This window comes from Scyliorhinus torazame, chromosome 6 (genome assembly GCF_047496885.1).
Source record: "Scyliorhinus torazame isolate Kashiwa2021f chromosome 6, sScyTor2.1, whole genome shotgun sequence".
Lineage (NCBI taxonomy): Eukaryota > Metazoa > Chordata > Chondrichthyes > Carcharhiniformes > Scyliorhinidae > Scyliorhinus > Scyliorhinus torazame.
Window position 1 is genome coordinate 83,616,159 of NC_092712.1, and position 17,880 is coordinate 83,634,038.

General features: G+C 48.0%; 1 protein-coding gene across 6 annotated transcripts in view; it reads left to right on the forward strand.

Annotated features, from left to right (window-relative positions):
* Nucleotides 1-17,880, forward strand: part of mpp7a (MAGUK p55 scaffold protein 7a) — a 758,711-nt gene that overhangs the window by 514,475 nt on the left and 226,356 nt on the right. For all 6 annotated transcript variants that reach the window (XM_072508390.1, XM_072508394.1, XM_072508393.1 and 3 more), the window contains one exon: nt 3,296-3,370. In XM_072508390.1, coding sequence (XP_072364491.1) covers nt 3,296-3,370 — 75 coding nt within the window. The remainder of the gene's footprint in view (nt 1-3,295; nt 3,371-17,880) is intronic.

The window sequence follows — 17,880 nt, forward strand, 5'->3', positions numbered from 1 at the left end:
GGGAAACTCCAACTCCCTAGGACTACCACCATATCTATCCTATGCCGTGGCGGTTCGGACCTGTATAAAGTTTCATATAAGGTCTTAAATATCCAAATACCTCATTCAACTTCTTCTGGTCCGAGACCAGCCCCCCCATCCTGCACCGTAATCTGGACAATCTCCCTCTCTGCCCCCTGTTTCCTCAATTGATAAACCAAGAACCGACTTGCTTTCTCTCCATATTTGTAAATAGCCTCTTTTGCTCGCCTCAGCTCTTGTGCCGCCTTATCTGTAGAGATCAGATTAAATTGCTTTTGCCGTTTTTTCTCTCTACTAATAATTCTGGGGATGGGCTGTCCGCATACTTGCTATCAACCTCTGTAATATAATCTACCAGTTTTTCCCGCTCCCTCCTTGTCTCCAGTCAATATACGCCTTGAAAGATATAATTTCTCCTCGAATTACTACCTTAAGCGCTTCCCATTGTATCGAGGGTGAGACCTGCTCGTTATCATTCTTCAAAATAGAATCCTGGATAGCCCCTGAGATCCTTGCACAGAACCCCAGATCTGCCCCTCGATGCCCAGGCCATCTCCAACTCCAGGTCTGCCCAATGTGGGGCATGGTCAGAAATGATCACCGCAGAGTACTCAGATTTCTTCACCCCTGCCAATAGCTGTTGGCTCATGACAAAATAGTCAATCTTGAAAATCCTGAGAAGAAGAACGAGATGTCCTAACTGGCAAAGGTCGGGCCCCCATTTCCTCCATAAAAGCAATTAACGCCTTTGCCACCCCCCCGGGACCAGCGATCTCGGCCTAGAACAATCCACCCTTGGGTCTAGCACGCAGTTCATGTCCCCTCCCATAATAAGTGGATGGGTGTCCTGATCCGTTATGGCTGCCAGTAGCCGTTTCATGAACATTGTATCGTCCCAATTCGGGTCGTAAACATTCGTCAACACCACCTGTTTCCCTTCTAACACCCCCGTTACTATAACATGCTGCCTGCCTGCATCTATTATTACCTTCTCCAAATGAAACTGGACCCTTTTATTAACGAGGATCACCACCCCCTGGTCCTGCTAGCGAACCCCGAATGGAAAACTGGGCTCCCCCAAGCCTTCCGAAGACGCACCTGGTCCTGCTTGCGGATGTCGGTCTCCTGGAGGAACATCGCATCGGCCCCTAGGATTTTTAATGTGCAAAAACCTGTGCTCTTTTGACTGGGCCCTCCAGGTCTCGCACACTTCAGGTGATCACCCTTATCGGGGGTCACTTCCTCCCCTCAGCCTCGAGTCAACCATTACCACTGCGATAGGTCATAACTCCGCTATTGATTCTCCCCCCGCCCCACCCCCTTGAGTCAGCAGATAACCTTCCATCTCCTCTAACCCTGTCGCTCCATCCCTCCCCCATCCCCGCCAGACTCATCAAACCTAACTTAACTGGCCTGACCAGTCGAAGCCGTCCTGACCAGTCGAAGCCCCTTCCCCTACTTGACTTCCTTTAACTAGCCTACTTTCTAGCACTAGTAAGGTGAAACCCCCCCAGTAAGGTAACCCCCCCCCAATTAGTCCTCAACCATTGGTTTGTTTCTGCCCCAAGCTTGTCCCTTCCAACTAATCGTCTGCTCCACCCATATTAAGCAAAAGCCTTAAACCGAGAGAAGACACCCTCCAGCCCCTCACCGTCCCAACAACTATTAAGCCCGTAGAATAGGATAATCGTGAAAACATAACAAAGGAAACGCCCCCAATCCAAACATCTCTATCATTACCCCCAACTCAACTCGTAACAACATGAATAGAAACAGTAAAATACTAAAACCCCAGCCTCCCAACAGCCCAACCACATCCCTCAAACCGTGCCCAGTGCATGATCTCTGATAAAGTCCTCACCTTGCTTAGGAGTTTCGAAATTAAAGTCCTTTGAGTCAAACATGACTCTTGGGGTACACCACCCCAAACTGCACTCCGCAATTGAACAGGAGCGTCTTCACCTTATTGAAGGCCGCCCATCGCTTCACCAGTTCTGTGCCGATATCTTGTTAAATTATTACCAAGTTACCATCCCAGTTGAGCTTAGTTTTGAGCTTTCTTGGCCCATTCCCGGACCCGCTCCTTCCTTTGGAAGCTGTGAAACCGAATGATATTGCTCAAGTTGGCTCATTTTGTCACGGCTTCTGCCTTAAGGCCCGATGGGCCCTGTCCAGTTCTGGCGCAGCAAATACCTCATCTCCGTTCAACAGCTGAAAGAGCTTCGCAGTGAAGTATTTGGTCGGTCTTGACCCCTCAACTCCCTCTGATGGATCCATATCATAGAGTTTAATCTTGAGGCCTTTATTCCTGTCCCCAACAATTACCATTTTGGCCTCCAATGATGCAAGTCGGTCTTCGTGTTGAGATAAGGCCTACTCTTTGCCCTTCAGCTTCTCCGCCTGTTCGCCCTGCCACCTTAGTCGTCTTGCTCTATGATGTTTAATTATCAATGATAATTCTATTGCTCAGCTGCTCCCTGACCGGGCCCAAAGCCTACTCCACCATAGTTTTAAATGATGCTTTCAATTCCTGGCTATGCCTGTGGAAACATTGATCCATCTCCCTACCAAATTTCTTTAACTCTTTTGCCATCACCCACTCGTTCATAGTGAGGGGAAATGGGCATAGCCGCTTCCCGCGCCATCTTTGATGAGTACTTATTCAGGCTCGGCGCCTGAAGTTTCACATCTCCGTCCCTCTTCGATGTCGATTTCGACCCTCCCCTGATTCCTAACCGTTTGTTCTGTTGGGCATCTGAACTGATTGCGGAAATTCCTTTTGAAGTAGACAGAAAAGCCCGAAATATCAGAGTCTGCGGGGCAGCCACCTAAAATGCGGCCTCTGCTCCATGCCGCCACATCGGAAATCCACAGCTTTTTGTTATACTTAAATTCTAATTTTATTTGCTGAGCATCATACAGCTATTTGTTTTATGTGGTGCATGAAACTGTAAATATCTGGCCGTTGTGATAATCACCATTTCTAAGAGAATGTGGAGATTTAATGAAAATCTATTATAAATCCAGGATGCAGATGTGAGGTAATTCCGCCGCATATATGCACCTCTGCCAGAGTAAAGTATGCAGCTTCTGGACGATAGGTCCACTTATAAGAACTATTAATTAAAAAATACAAAAAAAAACCTTAAATGGCGACAGGCGCATTATTTTTACAATTCATTATATCATTGGTTGATTTTGTCATTCTTGCAAGCTATTAGTTGTTGCACTTGTAGCTTATAAACTAATATGTTCATTTTACAATTTTGTCTAGGCTCAGTCACAAGGAGCTATAACTTTTAAAATAATTCCTGGCATTAAAGAGGAGACTCCAACTAAAGAAAGCAAGGTTTGTATGTTAACCAGTTGAAAATGATTTTTCTGAACATGACATGGCTTACACGGATCCTGGAGAATCCATTACAACATGTTCGTAAGGCAGTGTTAGAAATGATCAACTTCTTTCTGCTCTTTTTTTATTTGTAAACATTCAATGTGAATCACATATTATTAGATTAGTGTAGTAGTACAAGGTTGCTGATGAAATTGGTTAAGATAATCTATGCACATTATATAAAAATGAATTTTATGTACAGCTGGAAAGATATATTTGCCACCCATTCAGATGACACATGCTGTTCCTGCAGTGCACATAGTGGAACACAGCACACACTTATTGGTCCTGCTAATAAATCTAATTATAACATTAATATACATTTTTAAAAGTTATAAGCCAAATTTTCAATTCAGCCAATTAGATATTTTGTTCAAAAGACTCCACCCTCCCCCACAGACCCTGCTCAGCACTGTGAAGCATTGTTCACTACATTGATTTTGTTTCTAGTGTGACCTAATTTTATTGTGTTTATTTATCTTTTATTCCTTAAAATATTCACATTTTGTTGTCAGTTAATGAGAATCAGTTGAAAAAATTGATATACCTCCCTGCATTTATTAAAACTGAGACACATTCTACATTTTGAAGCTCTATTCAGCACATTATGTTGAACGCAAAATATTTATCGAATCCTGCTTTAGTGACTGCAATTCAACCATTACGAAGAATCTTGAAGGAGGGTCATTTTCTTCTTCCCGATGCCTGACATGAGTTATTATTTCCTATTAGCAAAGGCATAATGCATTTCAATAGGTCACCATCAGAGGCAACACTGTAAACATAGAAAATAGGAGCAGGAGAAGGCCATTCGGTCCCTCGAGCCTGCTCCGCCATTCAATACGAGCATGGCTGGTCGTCCAACTCAATAGCCTAATCCCACTTTCCGCCCATATTCTTTGATCCCCTTCGCCCAAAGTAAATTTTGGAGTAGGTTCAATGTGAGATGCAAGTTGTATTACAGAAGAAGGATTCTATAAATGTCTATTTAGTCATAGATGTTTACAGCATGGAAACAGACCCTTCGGCCCAGCTTGTCCATGCCGCCCAGTTTCTATCACTAAGCTAGTCCCACTTGCCCGCATTTGGCCCATATCCCTCTATACCCACCCTGCCCATGTAACTGTCTCTGGCTGCCCGTTCCTATGCTCACCACCCTCTGTGTGAAGAAACAGGATCGTGTATAAATCTTTACTCAAAGTTCCAAGAACATTTATTATCACTGAGTTTAAATTCAGGAAAGACCATATGAATTATAGCCATAGTGTCCTAAGGTGTGAAATAATTTACATTAAGTGTAATCAGTTATGTAAGAGGTCTTGTGCCACAATGCGTAACATTCCTGCTTCTGAGCAAGAAGCTTTAGGTTCAAGTCCCATCCAAGGATGTAGTGTGCTCATAACACCAAGGAAGGTATGCTCATAACGCGGCCAATGGCAGGCGGTAAGAGTGGGAGAGACTTCTGGCCAGCCATGCTTGGTGCGGAGTGGCATCCATTCGACCATAGCAACAGGCTAGCGACCCGTTCTAAGTAAAACTTGCTCTGGAATCAGATGGAAGTGCCTTGTGCACCACTAGGTGCAGAAAGAGATACAACAACAATAAATCAATTGCAAAAGCAAGGAGGTTATGCAGCATCTTTATAAAATCACTCATCTGGGGAGTATTGCATCTAGTTTTGGGCTTTAGTAAGGATGTCAAGGACTTTGAGAGTTGCAGAGATGATTAACTAAAATTATAGCAGGGATGATGGACTTCAGTTGAGAGATTTGAAAAATTGGGATTGTTTTTGCAATGCTGAAGGTTTAGGGGAAAATTACTGGAGAGGTTCAAAGTTTTCAGGAAATTGACAAAGTTAATAAGAAAACACTGTTTCCACTGAGAGAAGGTGTAATAGCCCACAAGGGGCATACGGGCGGGAATGATTAACTTCCCCATGGTCCTTGCGGACTGCGAGCTCCCCTGCTAGGGGCAGGGATCTCTATTAATCTCTGCATAAAAAGTCGGCGAGTAAGACACTGACCTGAACAAGAACCCGGTAGGGATCGACTGGGCAGCGTATGTATCTTGTTTAAATAAGACTATAAGACATAGGAGCAGAATTCGGATGTTCGGCCCATCAAGTTTGCTCTGCCTTTTGATCATGGTTGATATATTTCTCATTCCCATTCTCCTGCCTTCTCCCCATAACCCTTGAGCCCCTTATTAATCAAGAACCTATCTATCTCTGTCTTAAAGACACTGTGACTTGGGCTCCACACCGTCCTTTATTTTACTCAATGTGGATTCCCCGTGTCCTTAATAAACTGGCGACAGGAGTAAACTGGCTTGCTGTCGATGTTGGAACCTACTCGGCTGAGCCACCACCCCAAGTTTCTGGACCCAGGTTTGGATTTACTTGATTCGCCATGCCTCTGTTTGGGCAGGTAAATGCATTCAACGCCGGTATTGAAGACTGGAACCAGTACACAGAAAGAATGCGTTACTTTTGGCCAACAACATCACTCAGAATAAGGGATAGGCAGTCATACTAATTTAGGGTTAGGGTTAATGCCTGCGGAGCGCACAGGTTTGGGGTGATCCGGAGTCTCGTGTACCCGGCAACGCCAGATACGCAATCGTTCAACCAAGTTCATGACACTTGTGGGACAATACTTTAACCCAACCCCATCAGTAATCAGTCAAAGATATCGGTTTAATATGGCAGAGAGATCCCCTGGTGAGTCCGCCAGTGAATTTGTATAACGGCTACGGAAGATAGCTGAGTTTTGTGAGTATAGGACTGTTTTATCTTATATGCTCCGCAATTGTTTGGTCTGTGGTATAAACAATATGAAGCACAAAAAAACTTGTTTTTTTCAAAATCTCCCTGACCTGTCAGCAGGCACTGACAGGTCTCCTTGTCCTAGGAAAGCGAGGAACGCGGCATTGAGGAAATGCAAGGGATGGAGGTGAACATTCTGGGGCGTCGTCCCTCACATGGTATCACCATGGCCCGGACTGAACGCCACAGCAACTCCGGCCACTGGGTCAAGAGCAGGCCGCCAAGATGTGTGATGCCACCAGATTCGGCTGAAGGCGATTCAGCGTGCGACCTGTGGGTGCCGGTCTAGGTGTACTCACAGGCAGCAGGAGGGCCAGCGCTCCAGGTGCTCTAGTCGAGGTAGGCATCAGCCCCGGGGCCAGGTCTTGCATCTAGATGATCCAGAAGAGGCCGAGGATGAGGCTGAGAGGCAGCTGAACTGTTTGGCATCCGCCCCATGTGGCCCCTATTTGTGTTCTAATACAGCTGAATGGCCGTAAGCTCCAAATGGAGTTGGATACAGGAGCTGCTGTTTCTGTGGTGGCGCAGAGCACCTTTGATCTTATAAAGCGAGGTGTGCATACTTTGACTTTGACTGACACGGCGATTTGTTTGGCCACTTATACGAGGGAACAACTGTGGTCCTCCCTTGCTCCGGTAGTTTATGGGTTCCAATCTGTTCGCCTTCCCCTCATTGTCTGCAAGGAGCAGCCCTAGCCTATTGGGCCGTGACTGGCTACACCAACTGCAGTTGGATTGGCAACATATCCTCCAAGTAAGATCTGGCAGTCTGTGTGTGGTACTGAGCAAGTTCAGGGGCCGAGACCAAGATTCAGGTGGACCGGGAGGCCCAACCCAATATTTCCGTGCCCGCCTGGTTCCCTACGCTTTAGTGGAGAAAGCCGTTTGGAGAGTTTGGGCATCATAAGGCCTGTGCCCTTTGCCGAGTGGACAGCGCTGGTGGTCCCCATCATGAAGCCGAATAAGAGAGTCCACCTGTGCTGTGACTATAAATTGACAGTGAACACGGCTTCAAGGTTGGACCGTTATCTTTTACCATGCATCGCGGATTTGTATAAAACATTGGCCGGTGGCTGTGCATTTACAAAATTGGACATGGACAGCGCTTATCTACAGCTGGAGCTCAATGAATCATGACTGCAGTACGTCGCGATTAATACGCACAAGGGGCTCTTATGAGTATACTGGCTCCCGTTCGGAGGATCCTCAGCATGCGCAGTTTTCCAGCGCATCATGGAGAACATCCTGCGCGGGTTGCTGTGTGTTGCGGTTTACTTAGGCGACGTGCTGGTCACAGGGAAAGCAGACCAAGAACACTTGCAGAACCTCGAGGCGGTGTTGAAATGTTTTTTGGAGTATGGGGTCCGCCTGCTTCACGCGAAGTGCATGTTTCAGATGAAGCAAGTAGTATATTTGGGGTGTCTGGTGGACCGGGAAGGCCTGCACCCGGTCTCCGAGAAAGTGAGAGCCATCAAAATGGCCCGCGCCCCACGTGACGCCACTGAGCTTCGTTCTTTTCTTGGGCTAGTAAATTACTATGGCAGATTTATTCCAAATGTGACAACCCTCCTGGCTCCATTTCACTTGCTCCTCAAGAAGGAACAGCCAAGATAATGGAGCAAGGCCCAGGATGAGGCGTTTAAGAAGATGAAACAGTGGGTGGGTTGTGCACTTTACAGAACCACACAAAAATACAGTGCAAAAAAAGGCCCTTTGGCCCATCGAGTCTGCACCGTCTTCTTCGATGTTGATGGACCTCAACCCTTCGAAACCATTGTACGTCAAGTGCAATGCTTCACGATAGTTCCTGTCTCATCGGATGAGCGTGGATGCTGGCTGCGGCTGAGAGAAAATATGCCCAAATAGAAAAGGAATGGCTGGCGATCATATTTGGTGTAAAACGGTTTTATCAGTATGTCTATGGCCGTCATTTCTTTATCGTCATGGATCACAAGCCGTTGCTGGGCCTCTTCCGTGAAGACAAGGCAATCCCACCAATTGCGTCTGCGAGGATTTGGCGCTGGATCTTGTTATTGGCCACTTATGAATACTCTTAAGCACCACCCAGGGACCCAGATTGCGCATGCTGATGCTTTGAGATCTTTTCCCTGTAGAACGAATCCGCAAACCCCTTGCCGCTGACAAAGTGCTCGCTGTCCTGAATGTTAGACTCCTTGCCCATCATTGCATTGCGTATTCGTGACTGAACGCAAATGGCACCTGGTACTATACGGTGAGCAGCATTGACAGCCAGCAGGGGAGTTGAAAATTTATCCTCCCGAATTCTCAAAGCTGACTGTGGAAGATGGTATCCTCCTGTGGAACATGAGGGTTGTTGTTCCGATGAGGCATTCAAAGAATTTACAGTGCGGATGGAGGCCATTTGGCCCATCGGGTCTGCACCGGCCCTTGGAAAGAGCACCCTAATTAAGCCCATAAGGGGCAATTTATCATGGCCAATCCACCTAACCTGCACATCTTTGGACTGGGAGGAAACCGGAGCACCTGGAGGAAACCCACGCACACACGGGGAGAACGTGCAGACTCTGCACAGACAGTGACCCAAGCCGGGAATCGAACCTGGGACCCTGGAGCTGTGAAGCAGTTGTACTAACCACCATGCTACCGTGCTGCCCCTGGCTCATACCTGGCACAAAGAAAGATCATAGTGGTTGTTAGAGATCAATTGTCTCAACTCTGGGACATCAATTCAGTCAGCAGAGTGTCGCAGGTCCAACCGTCTTCAGTTGCTTCATCAATGACCTTCCGTCCATAATGAGGTCAGAAACGGGGATGTTTGCTTATGTTCAGCACCATTCGCATCTCCTCAAATAACCAAATGGGGAAATGCTGAGGAAATCATGAGCACAAAGGGACTTGGGAGTCTCTTAAGGTTAACATGCAGGTTCAGTCGGCAGTTAGGAAGGAAAATGCAATTTTCGCATTCATGTTGAGAGGGATGGAATATAAGACCGGGATGAATCTCTGAGGCAGCAAAAGGCTCTGGTCAGACTCCATTTTGAGTATTGTGAGCAGTTTGGGACCCCGTATCTAAGGAAGGATGTGCTGGCCTTGGAAAAGGTCCAGAAAAGGTTCACAAGAATGATCCCTGGAATGAAGAGCTTGTCGTATGAGGAACGGTTGAGGACTCTGGGTCTGTACTCATTGGAGTTAAGAAGGATGAGGTGGGATCTTATTGAAAATTATAGCTCACTGAGAGGCCTCGATAGAGTGGATGTGGAGAGGATGTTCCCATTGGTAGGAAAACCTAGAACCAGAGGACACATTCTCAGACCAGGGACGATCCTTTAAAACAGAGATGAGGAGGAATTTCTTCAGCCAGGGTGATGAATCTGTGGAACTCTTTGCCGCAGAAGGCTATGGAGGCCAAATCTCTGAGTGTCTTTAAGACAGAGATTGATAGGTTCTTGATTAATAAGGGGATCAGGGGTTATGAAAGAATCTCTCCACCACCACCGACGCACAGTGGCACTGGTGTGTATCATCTACAAAATGCACTGCAGCAGCTCATCGAAGTTCCTTCAACAGCACCTTCTGAACCCTCAACCTCTACCACCGAGAAGGTCATGGGCACCTGATGCATTGAATAACTGCCACATTCAAGTTTCCCTCCAATCCAGGCACCAGCCTGACTTTGAACTATATCAAGGTTCCTTTACTGGATCAAAATCCTGGAACTACCTAACAGCACAGGGAGTGTTCCTACACCATGGACTGCAGTGGTTCAAGAATGCAGCTCACCAACACCTTCTCATGGGCAATTATGGATGGACAATAAATGCTGGACTTGCCACATCCCATGAAGAAATTAATAAAAACACAAAGTTAGCATATTGGAACAGCAAGCAATTAGGAAGGTTAATGGCCTGTTGACTTTTATTGGAGTACATGCATAAAGGAGTCTTGCTATCATGGTGCAGGACTTTGGCGAGACCACACTTGAAATACAGGGTGAAATTCTCTGCTTCTCCCGGTGGAGCTGAATTGCACCTGATTGCATCTCCTGTTAGGAGCGCAAATGAGGAAGCGGTTCCCAATCCTTTGCCATGCAAATTTATGCATGGCAAAGATTGTGAGGGATTCCTGAGGGAATCCTACTATTGGGCCACCATTTAGAGCGGGTGGCCCAAGAGCGAGGTCCCGTACATAAAGGGATCCTCCACAGAAACCCCCTAAATAATGGGACCCCCACAGAAATCCACTAAATAAAGGGACCCCCCCGAATAGACCCCCTAAACAAAGGGACCCCCTCAGAGACCCCTAAACAAAGTGACACCCCAAAGAAACCCCCTCAATAAAGTGGTCCCCCACCGAAACCCCCTTAATGAAGGGATCCCCCACAGAAACCCCCTAAATGAAGGGACCCCCCACAGAAACCTCCTAAATGAAGGGACTCCCAAAGAAACCCCCTAAATAAAGGGACCCCCACAGAGATACCCTAAATAAAGGGACCCCCACAAAAAACCCCTAAATAAAGGGACCCCCACAGAAACCCCCTAAATAAAGGGACCCCCACAGAGACTCCTAAATAAAGGGACCCCCACAGAGATACCCTAAATAAAGGGACCCCCACAGAAATCCCCTAAATAAAGGCACCCCCACAGAAACCCCCTAAATAAAGGGATTCCCCCACAGAGATGCCCTAAATAAGGTGTAAGGGTCCTTCCTGATGATTTCCTTATTTCCCCTTTCTTTATTAATGGATTTGTATTTTTAGGTCAAGCAGCAGAGAGAATGAGGAATTCAAAAATTTGCAAGATTGGCCATGCTAAATTGCCCTTAGTGTCTAAAAAGGTTGGGTGGGGTTGCTGGGTTACGGGGATAGAGTGATGGTGTGGGCTTGGGTAGGGCCCTCTTTCCAACGGCTGGTGAAGACTCGATAGTCCAAATGGCCTCCTTCTGCACTGTAAATTCTATGAAATCTATGAAACATAGTACATGGTGCTGGTTTTTCGAACAAGAGAACTCTGACTTTTCGGCACCCGAGAGATGGGTGGGACTAGGTTCAATTGATTGGCTGGTGGCCAATGAATTGGCCAAAAGGCTGTATTCTTCCCGGTCACAGGTGGTGATTATGTTGCCTGAGTGGAATGATTTTCAGAGAACCAATGAGCTCGTTTTGAATCCTGGACACACACTGAAAAAGGGATGCTTCATCTTGTGGGGCAATCTAGAATGTCAGATCATAGTTTTGGGATAAGGGGTAGCAGATTTCAAACTGAGAAGGAGAAATTACCTCTCTCAAAGGGCTGTGAATCAGTGGAATGCCGGGACGTTGAATAAACTTTAGGAAGAGATTGACAGATTTTGAGTTAGAAATGGGTTGAAGGGTTACGAAGAATGGGCGGGAAAGTGCAATTGAGGCCGAGAGGAGATCAGCCTAGATCGTATTGAAAGGCGGAGCGAGCTTGAGGAGCTGAATTGCCTAATCCTGCCCCAAGTTCCTGGGCGCAATTCTCCCATCGGGAGTCGAAGTGCCGATGCCGGAGTGAAAACCGGAGGGTTTCACTCCAGCGTCGGAGTCCGCTCCCAACCCCCTGTTCTCCTGCCCCGGGGTGCTAGGAGCGGTGTTGCATCATTTACGCGCACGTAAATGACGCAGCCGGCGCCGCGTAAATGATGTCATCCACGCATGCGCTGGTTGGCCGGTGCCAATCCGCGCATGCGCGGTTGCTGTCCTCCCCGAGGCCGCCCCGCAAGAAGATGTCGGATGGATCTTGTGGGACGGCGGAGGAAAGGAGGTCCTCCTTCAGAGAGGCCGGCCCGCCGATCGGTGGGCACCGATCGCGGGCCAGACCCCATTTGAGCCCCCCACCCGGTGCAGGAACCCCCCCCCCCCCCCCCCCAGGCCGCCCCCCAGCGTTCCCGTCGGCAGCGACCAGATGTGGACGGCGGCAGCGGGAACCCGTCGTGTTGGGCAGGCCGCACGGCCCATCCGTTGCAGACGGCGAGCGGCGATTCTCCGAGTGGCCAGCCATGATTCTCGCCGCGCCAGTTTGGGGGATGGGAGAATCGCATGCGGGTGTCGGGGCCGTGTGGCGGGACATACGCGGCGCCCCAGCGATTCTCCCACCCGGCCGACGGGGGGGGGGGGGAGAATTCCGCCCCTTATGTTCCGGGGTCCTCTGTTCTTGTTGCTTATCTGTTGTCCTGATTCCAAGAACTTCTGTGTATACATATTTAGAAAAAGTGACCGCTTAGTGTAGGACCAGAATGGCATAAATTTACTTTTGACTAAGTGCATGTGCATGACATTTTTGTTTATGACAACGAATCCTGCCCATCACAGGCTCCTGGAACCAATAATGCAGTAAAAGGAGCTGATTTGATAGGAATGAAACCAAGTTGTACAGAATATTGAAATCCGTTTGGCGCTATAAATGGGGTTATTGTTACTTTGCTATGTTTGTATCATACTCTCTAAAAGTCTCCCTGTCTGGCCTCTAAACATGTAGGAAGTTTTGTCAAATATCACAAGTACTCAAGTGTTTGCACTATTCAATAAATGCTTTTACTTCACTGTTGTTTGTAGTTATCAGCCTGTAAAACCAGTCAAGCATTTATTGCTTTGGTGATAGTCATAAGATAGAAATAGTTCTGCTCCAACCCACAAGGCAATTTTGTAACCTTCAATAGCTCAGATGACAGATTAGATTCGTAAAAGGGAAAATAAATGAAGTAACTGTTTCTGGAGTCTCTACCTTGTGGATCCGCCACCAATCTGCTTGGGATGGTGGCAAGGATTAAAGAATTATCAAATCACTTTGCTCAGGTATTGTTTCCTCAGTTAGGAATGCAGAAATTGACAGAGTTTTTAATTTATAATGCTTTATAATGTGCATTAAATACTTTAAACCCCATATCGATCAAGATTACTTTTACAGGGGAGGAGGAATTATGACTGTAAAATCATTTTTACTGCTGTTCAGTTAATGGGTTCAGAATGGCATTTGAATCCTAGTTAAGATATTAAACTTCCTTTTTCTGAGAACTATTGAAATCATAGAAATTAATGAGCTGGGTAGTTGCATCTCCAGAGAAACTTGGAACTTCACTTTGATTTAGGCTCAGGGGAAGAGAGAAAAACATTTGTTGCCCATCCCTAGTTGCTGTGCATAAGGTGATGTTGAGCTGCCTTCTTGAACCACTGTCGTCCCTGAGGTGCAGGTATGCCCAGTTGTTAGATTCTTCAGGTTAAGCTGTCATACTTGTGCCGAATTTTATCTTGATGGATAACGTAAAGAGGTTTTTACCCAATGTTATTAGGAGGTTAAAAATCAAGTAGTGGAGGCAGGGTCACTTCACAACATAATATCATGCATTTTAAAAGTAAAATAGTTCAAAATAAAATTGATGGGTAATTCTTATTTTTCAAGAATTATGAATATTGTTAAAAATATTTTCTGTCCTGTTTGTATTTTAAAAAATGTCACTATATTTTACAGTCCATGTCCAAATGCAGCATAGAAAAATAGCAAATAGGAGCAGGTGTAGGCCATGCAGTCCTTCACGTCTGCCCTGCCATTCATTATGATCATGGCTGATCATCCAACACATTAGCTTAATGCCGCCTTCCCCCATGTCCTTTGATCCCCCTTCGCCTAAAGTGCTATATCTAACTCTTAGCTCCCTTCTCTCTCCACAGATGTTGTAAGACCTGCTGAGATTGTCCAGTATTTTCGATTTTTGTTTGCGATATCTAACTGCTTCTTGAAAATGTACAATTTTTTGGCCTCAGCTACATCCTGTGGTAATGAATTCCACAAGCTCATCACTCTCCAGGTGAAATTTCTCCTCATCTCTGTCCTAAATGGTCTACCCTGAATCCTCAGACTGTGACTCCTGGTTCTGGACACCCCCACCATCGGAAACGTTCTTCTTGCATCTACTCTTGTCTAGTCCTGTTAGAATTTTATAGGTTTCTATGAGATCCTCCCTCATTCTTCGAAACTCCAGTGAATACAATCCTAACTGACTCAATCTCCTCATATGTCAGTCCCACCATTGCATTCGCTTTATAGCAAAGAACATCCTTCCTCGGATAAGACCAAATTTGCACACAAAATACCAGGTGTGACCTCGCCAAGGCCCTATATAATTGCAGCAAGACATTCCTTCTCCTGTACTCGAATCCTCTCGCAATGAAGGTCAGCATACCATTTGCCTTCTTTACCGCCTGCTGTACCTTCATGCTTACCTTCAGTGACTGGTGTATGAGAACACCCAGGTCTCGTTGCATTTTCCTCTCTCCTAGTTTACAGCCATTCAGATAATAGTCTGCATTCTCGTTTTTGCTACCAAAGTGGATAACCTCACATTTATCCAAATTACACTGTATATGCCATTCATATGCCCACTCGCTCAATTTGTCCAAATCACACTGAAGGATCTCTGTATGCTCCTCACCCTCCCACCCAACTTGATGTCATCTACAAATTTGGAGATAATATATTTTGTTCCCTCATCTAAATCTTTAATATGTGTTGTGAGTAGCTAGGGTCCTAGCACCGATCCCTGCGGTACCCCAATAGTCACTGCCTGCTAATTTGAAAAAGATCCGTTAATACCTTGAGCGCGATTCTCCGGCCTCGTTACACTCTCGCTCAAGCGAAACGAGGCCGGTGAATAGCGGGAGAGGCAGAAAACAAGAATCGTGCCAGGCGCTAGTTTGTGATACAACCAGCCGTTCCTGTAGGCGAAATCGGGATCTCGCCATAGCATGGTGAGAAACCAATTATCACCACTTGAGCCCTATTTCCAAACAATGAACGAGAGCCGCCCCATATCCAACGATCTCCTGTTTATCGGCCACACCAGCAAGTTGTCACACTGGCGCAGATTAGTACTCCTTTTGAAAAATGTGAACCTGGCAGAAGGGTTCTGTGGGGAGCCGAGGAGGGGAGAAACCATCTTTGGTTACAGGCAAAGAGCCTAGGGATACTGGGCTTACCACCCCAGTGCTCGGTGGGAGGTGGGGGTCCTCGGCTGGGGGTGGGGGACCCTCCGCAGGGGTGGGCCACCATGGGAGGGTAGGGGGTGCATTTGCACTGGGGGGGTGGGGGGGGCAACCGCATGTGGCACCACCATGCCAACCCCTGGATCTTGTGTACCCGTTTCGGGACAACTCTTGTCCCTGCACATCTGCCCCACCGACCACCCATAACCACCATTGACTGCCAAGGCCTCTGGCCGTGCGGCTGAAGGCTATTGCTAATCGGGAATTGGCAATGGCGGTTAAGTTATCACCTCACACAACCCAATTGGATTCCCATGGGTGAGCGGGCTACATAGCATGTGGGAGTCATTGCCTATCATCCCAATCACACCTTGATGCATGGACACTGTGCTTGAACACTGTGGGAGGCAGCACCATGCACGCAGCAGCCAACATCCGAACACCCAGGGGATGGGACATGTTCACGGCTGCAGGGTGGGTGGGTGCCACAGTGAGGGAGGGGTGCCTGGACGGATGGGCCAACGGTTCAGAGGTTGGCGCGCATTGCGGAAGAAAGTTGTGCACAATGGTGTTTATTATGTTATACAATTCCCCACCCTCCCGATGGTGCTACCCTCGATGCCCTCCTCAGTGACTGGGACATGCCCTGCAGAGTCTTGACAATGCCCACCTGTGACTGGGACAAGCTCCACAGCACCTTGGTCATGCCCATCTAATAATAATAATCGTTTCTTATCACATGTAGGCTTCAATGAAGTTACTGTGAAAAGCCCCTAGTCGCCACATTCTGGCACCTGCTCGGGGAGGCTGGTATGGGAATTGAACCCGCGTTGCTGGCCTTGTTCTGCATTACAAGACAGCTGTTTAGCCCACTGTGCTAAACCAACCCCTGAGAGCAGGACATGTCCCGCAGAATCTCACCAAGATCAGCCTGGCACTTGGTCACATCCTCCAGCGAGGCAGACATTCTGTGTAAATCCTCAGCCATGGCCATCACCGGCTGCGCAACGCTTTGGACACCTTCATTAATGGTGCCAACGTCGTGCATCAGGCTCCCAACTGCGTTCGCCACCCGAGCAATGTTGGCCTCGGTGCCACGCATTGCCGGCGACCGCTTGAGCACCCATAGCCTCTGGGACTCCTCCAAGCGGATGGATCTGTTGGAGTGACGCTGACATCACCCTCTGAATGTCCCGGCCGCACCCTAACATCTCTATCAGCTTCAGGATGATCTCTTCCACAGGTACAGCATCAGGCTGGGGCCCAGCTGGGTCCTGGGAGCAGCAGACCTCCAACTGCTGTCTCGCCTGGGGGTTCCCACCTCCACCTGATGCACATATGCAGCAGTGTAGTGCTCACCAGATTGTGCCCCAGAAGCCTGACCACTAATATTTCCCACCGAGGTGTGTATATCTGCGCTGGGGGAGGGTTGGGATGACAGCTGTGACGTGACTATTACGGTGGCGTCCTCGGAGCTCTCCTCCGAGATGGTCTCATGGGAGACTGGAGAGGGGGCCACCCGGGATGGGCCAGTACCGTCAGCAAGAGGACCTGAGGGTGAATGGACATGTGGTCAGTGAGAGTGATGGGTCAGTCAGTAAGGCGATCAGTACTCACATTTGACAGGTTCCCCGGGTGGAACCAGGTAGTTCCTCACCTCTGCAGCATCCGCCAGCCTCCACGTGATCGCTCTGTCCAGGGCCACACCTGTCACCTCCACGCACCTTCCTTGAAGATGGTGAGCATTCTGATGTCTGGCACGCCACCACCACTCTGGGCCCTCTCCCTGCGATTGCCTGACAGCTTTTCCTGAGGAGGCATAGTTAGCCACAAATGTGGTTCACATTGGGCGGGGGGGGGGGGGGCGGGCACGGTTGTGGTGGTGGTGGTGAAGAAAAGGTATGGAGGAATTGAAGAGAGAGGGGGCGGAGGGAGGTTTGGGTCGCATGGAGAAGTGGGTGAGAGTGAATGCTCCTGTGGGGGCATTGATGTCTATCACTTGTGCTGCCCGGTGTAGGTCGTTGTCCTTTTTCCTGCACTGGAGGCCAGTCCTCCTGGCCACACTCCTGGTGCTCACGGTTGCCGCCACCTCGTCCCAGGCAGCACTGGCTGCTCTATAGTTGACCCTCCTGGACCCATGGGGGAACAGGACAACCCGCCAGGCCTCCACAGCGTCAAGCAGCCTCCCCAGATCTGTAACCCTGAATCTTGGGGCCGGTCTCCTCTGCGCCATTGTTGCGAGCTGGCTGGGGTTGGCTGAGCAAGTGCAGCTTAAGTGCTGCTTGATCTTGTTAGTGGGGGGCTGGCAAATGCAGTGCCAGTGAATCAGCTGGCGAGGCTTCATTTGCGGCGAGAAACCAGTGAGGCCTTGTTAAGTGCACCAATTAACGTTGAATAGCTTCGCTGGGCCGAGCGCCAGGAAGCTCGCGGCAGTTCCCGCTCGCTAGCACACTTGGAAATTTTGATGGAGAATCATGCCCCTGGTCTTTGTTTCCTGTCTGAGAACAAGTTTTCTATCCACCTCAATACAGTCCCCTTAATCCCATGTGCTTTAATTTTATATGCTAATCTCTCATACGGAACTTTTGTCATAAGCCTTCAGAAAGTCCAAATAAACCACATCCACTGGCTCCCGCTCATCAACTCTACTAGTTATATCATCGA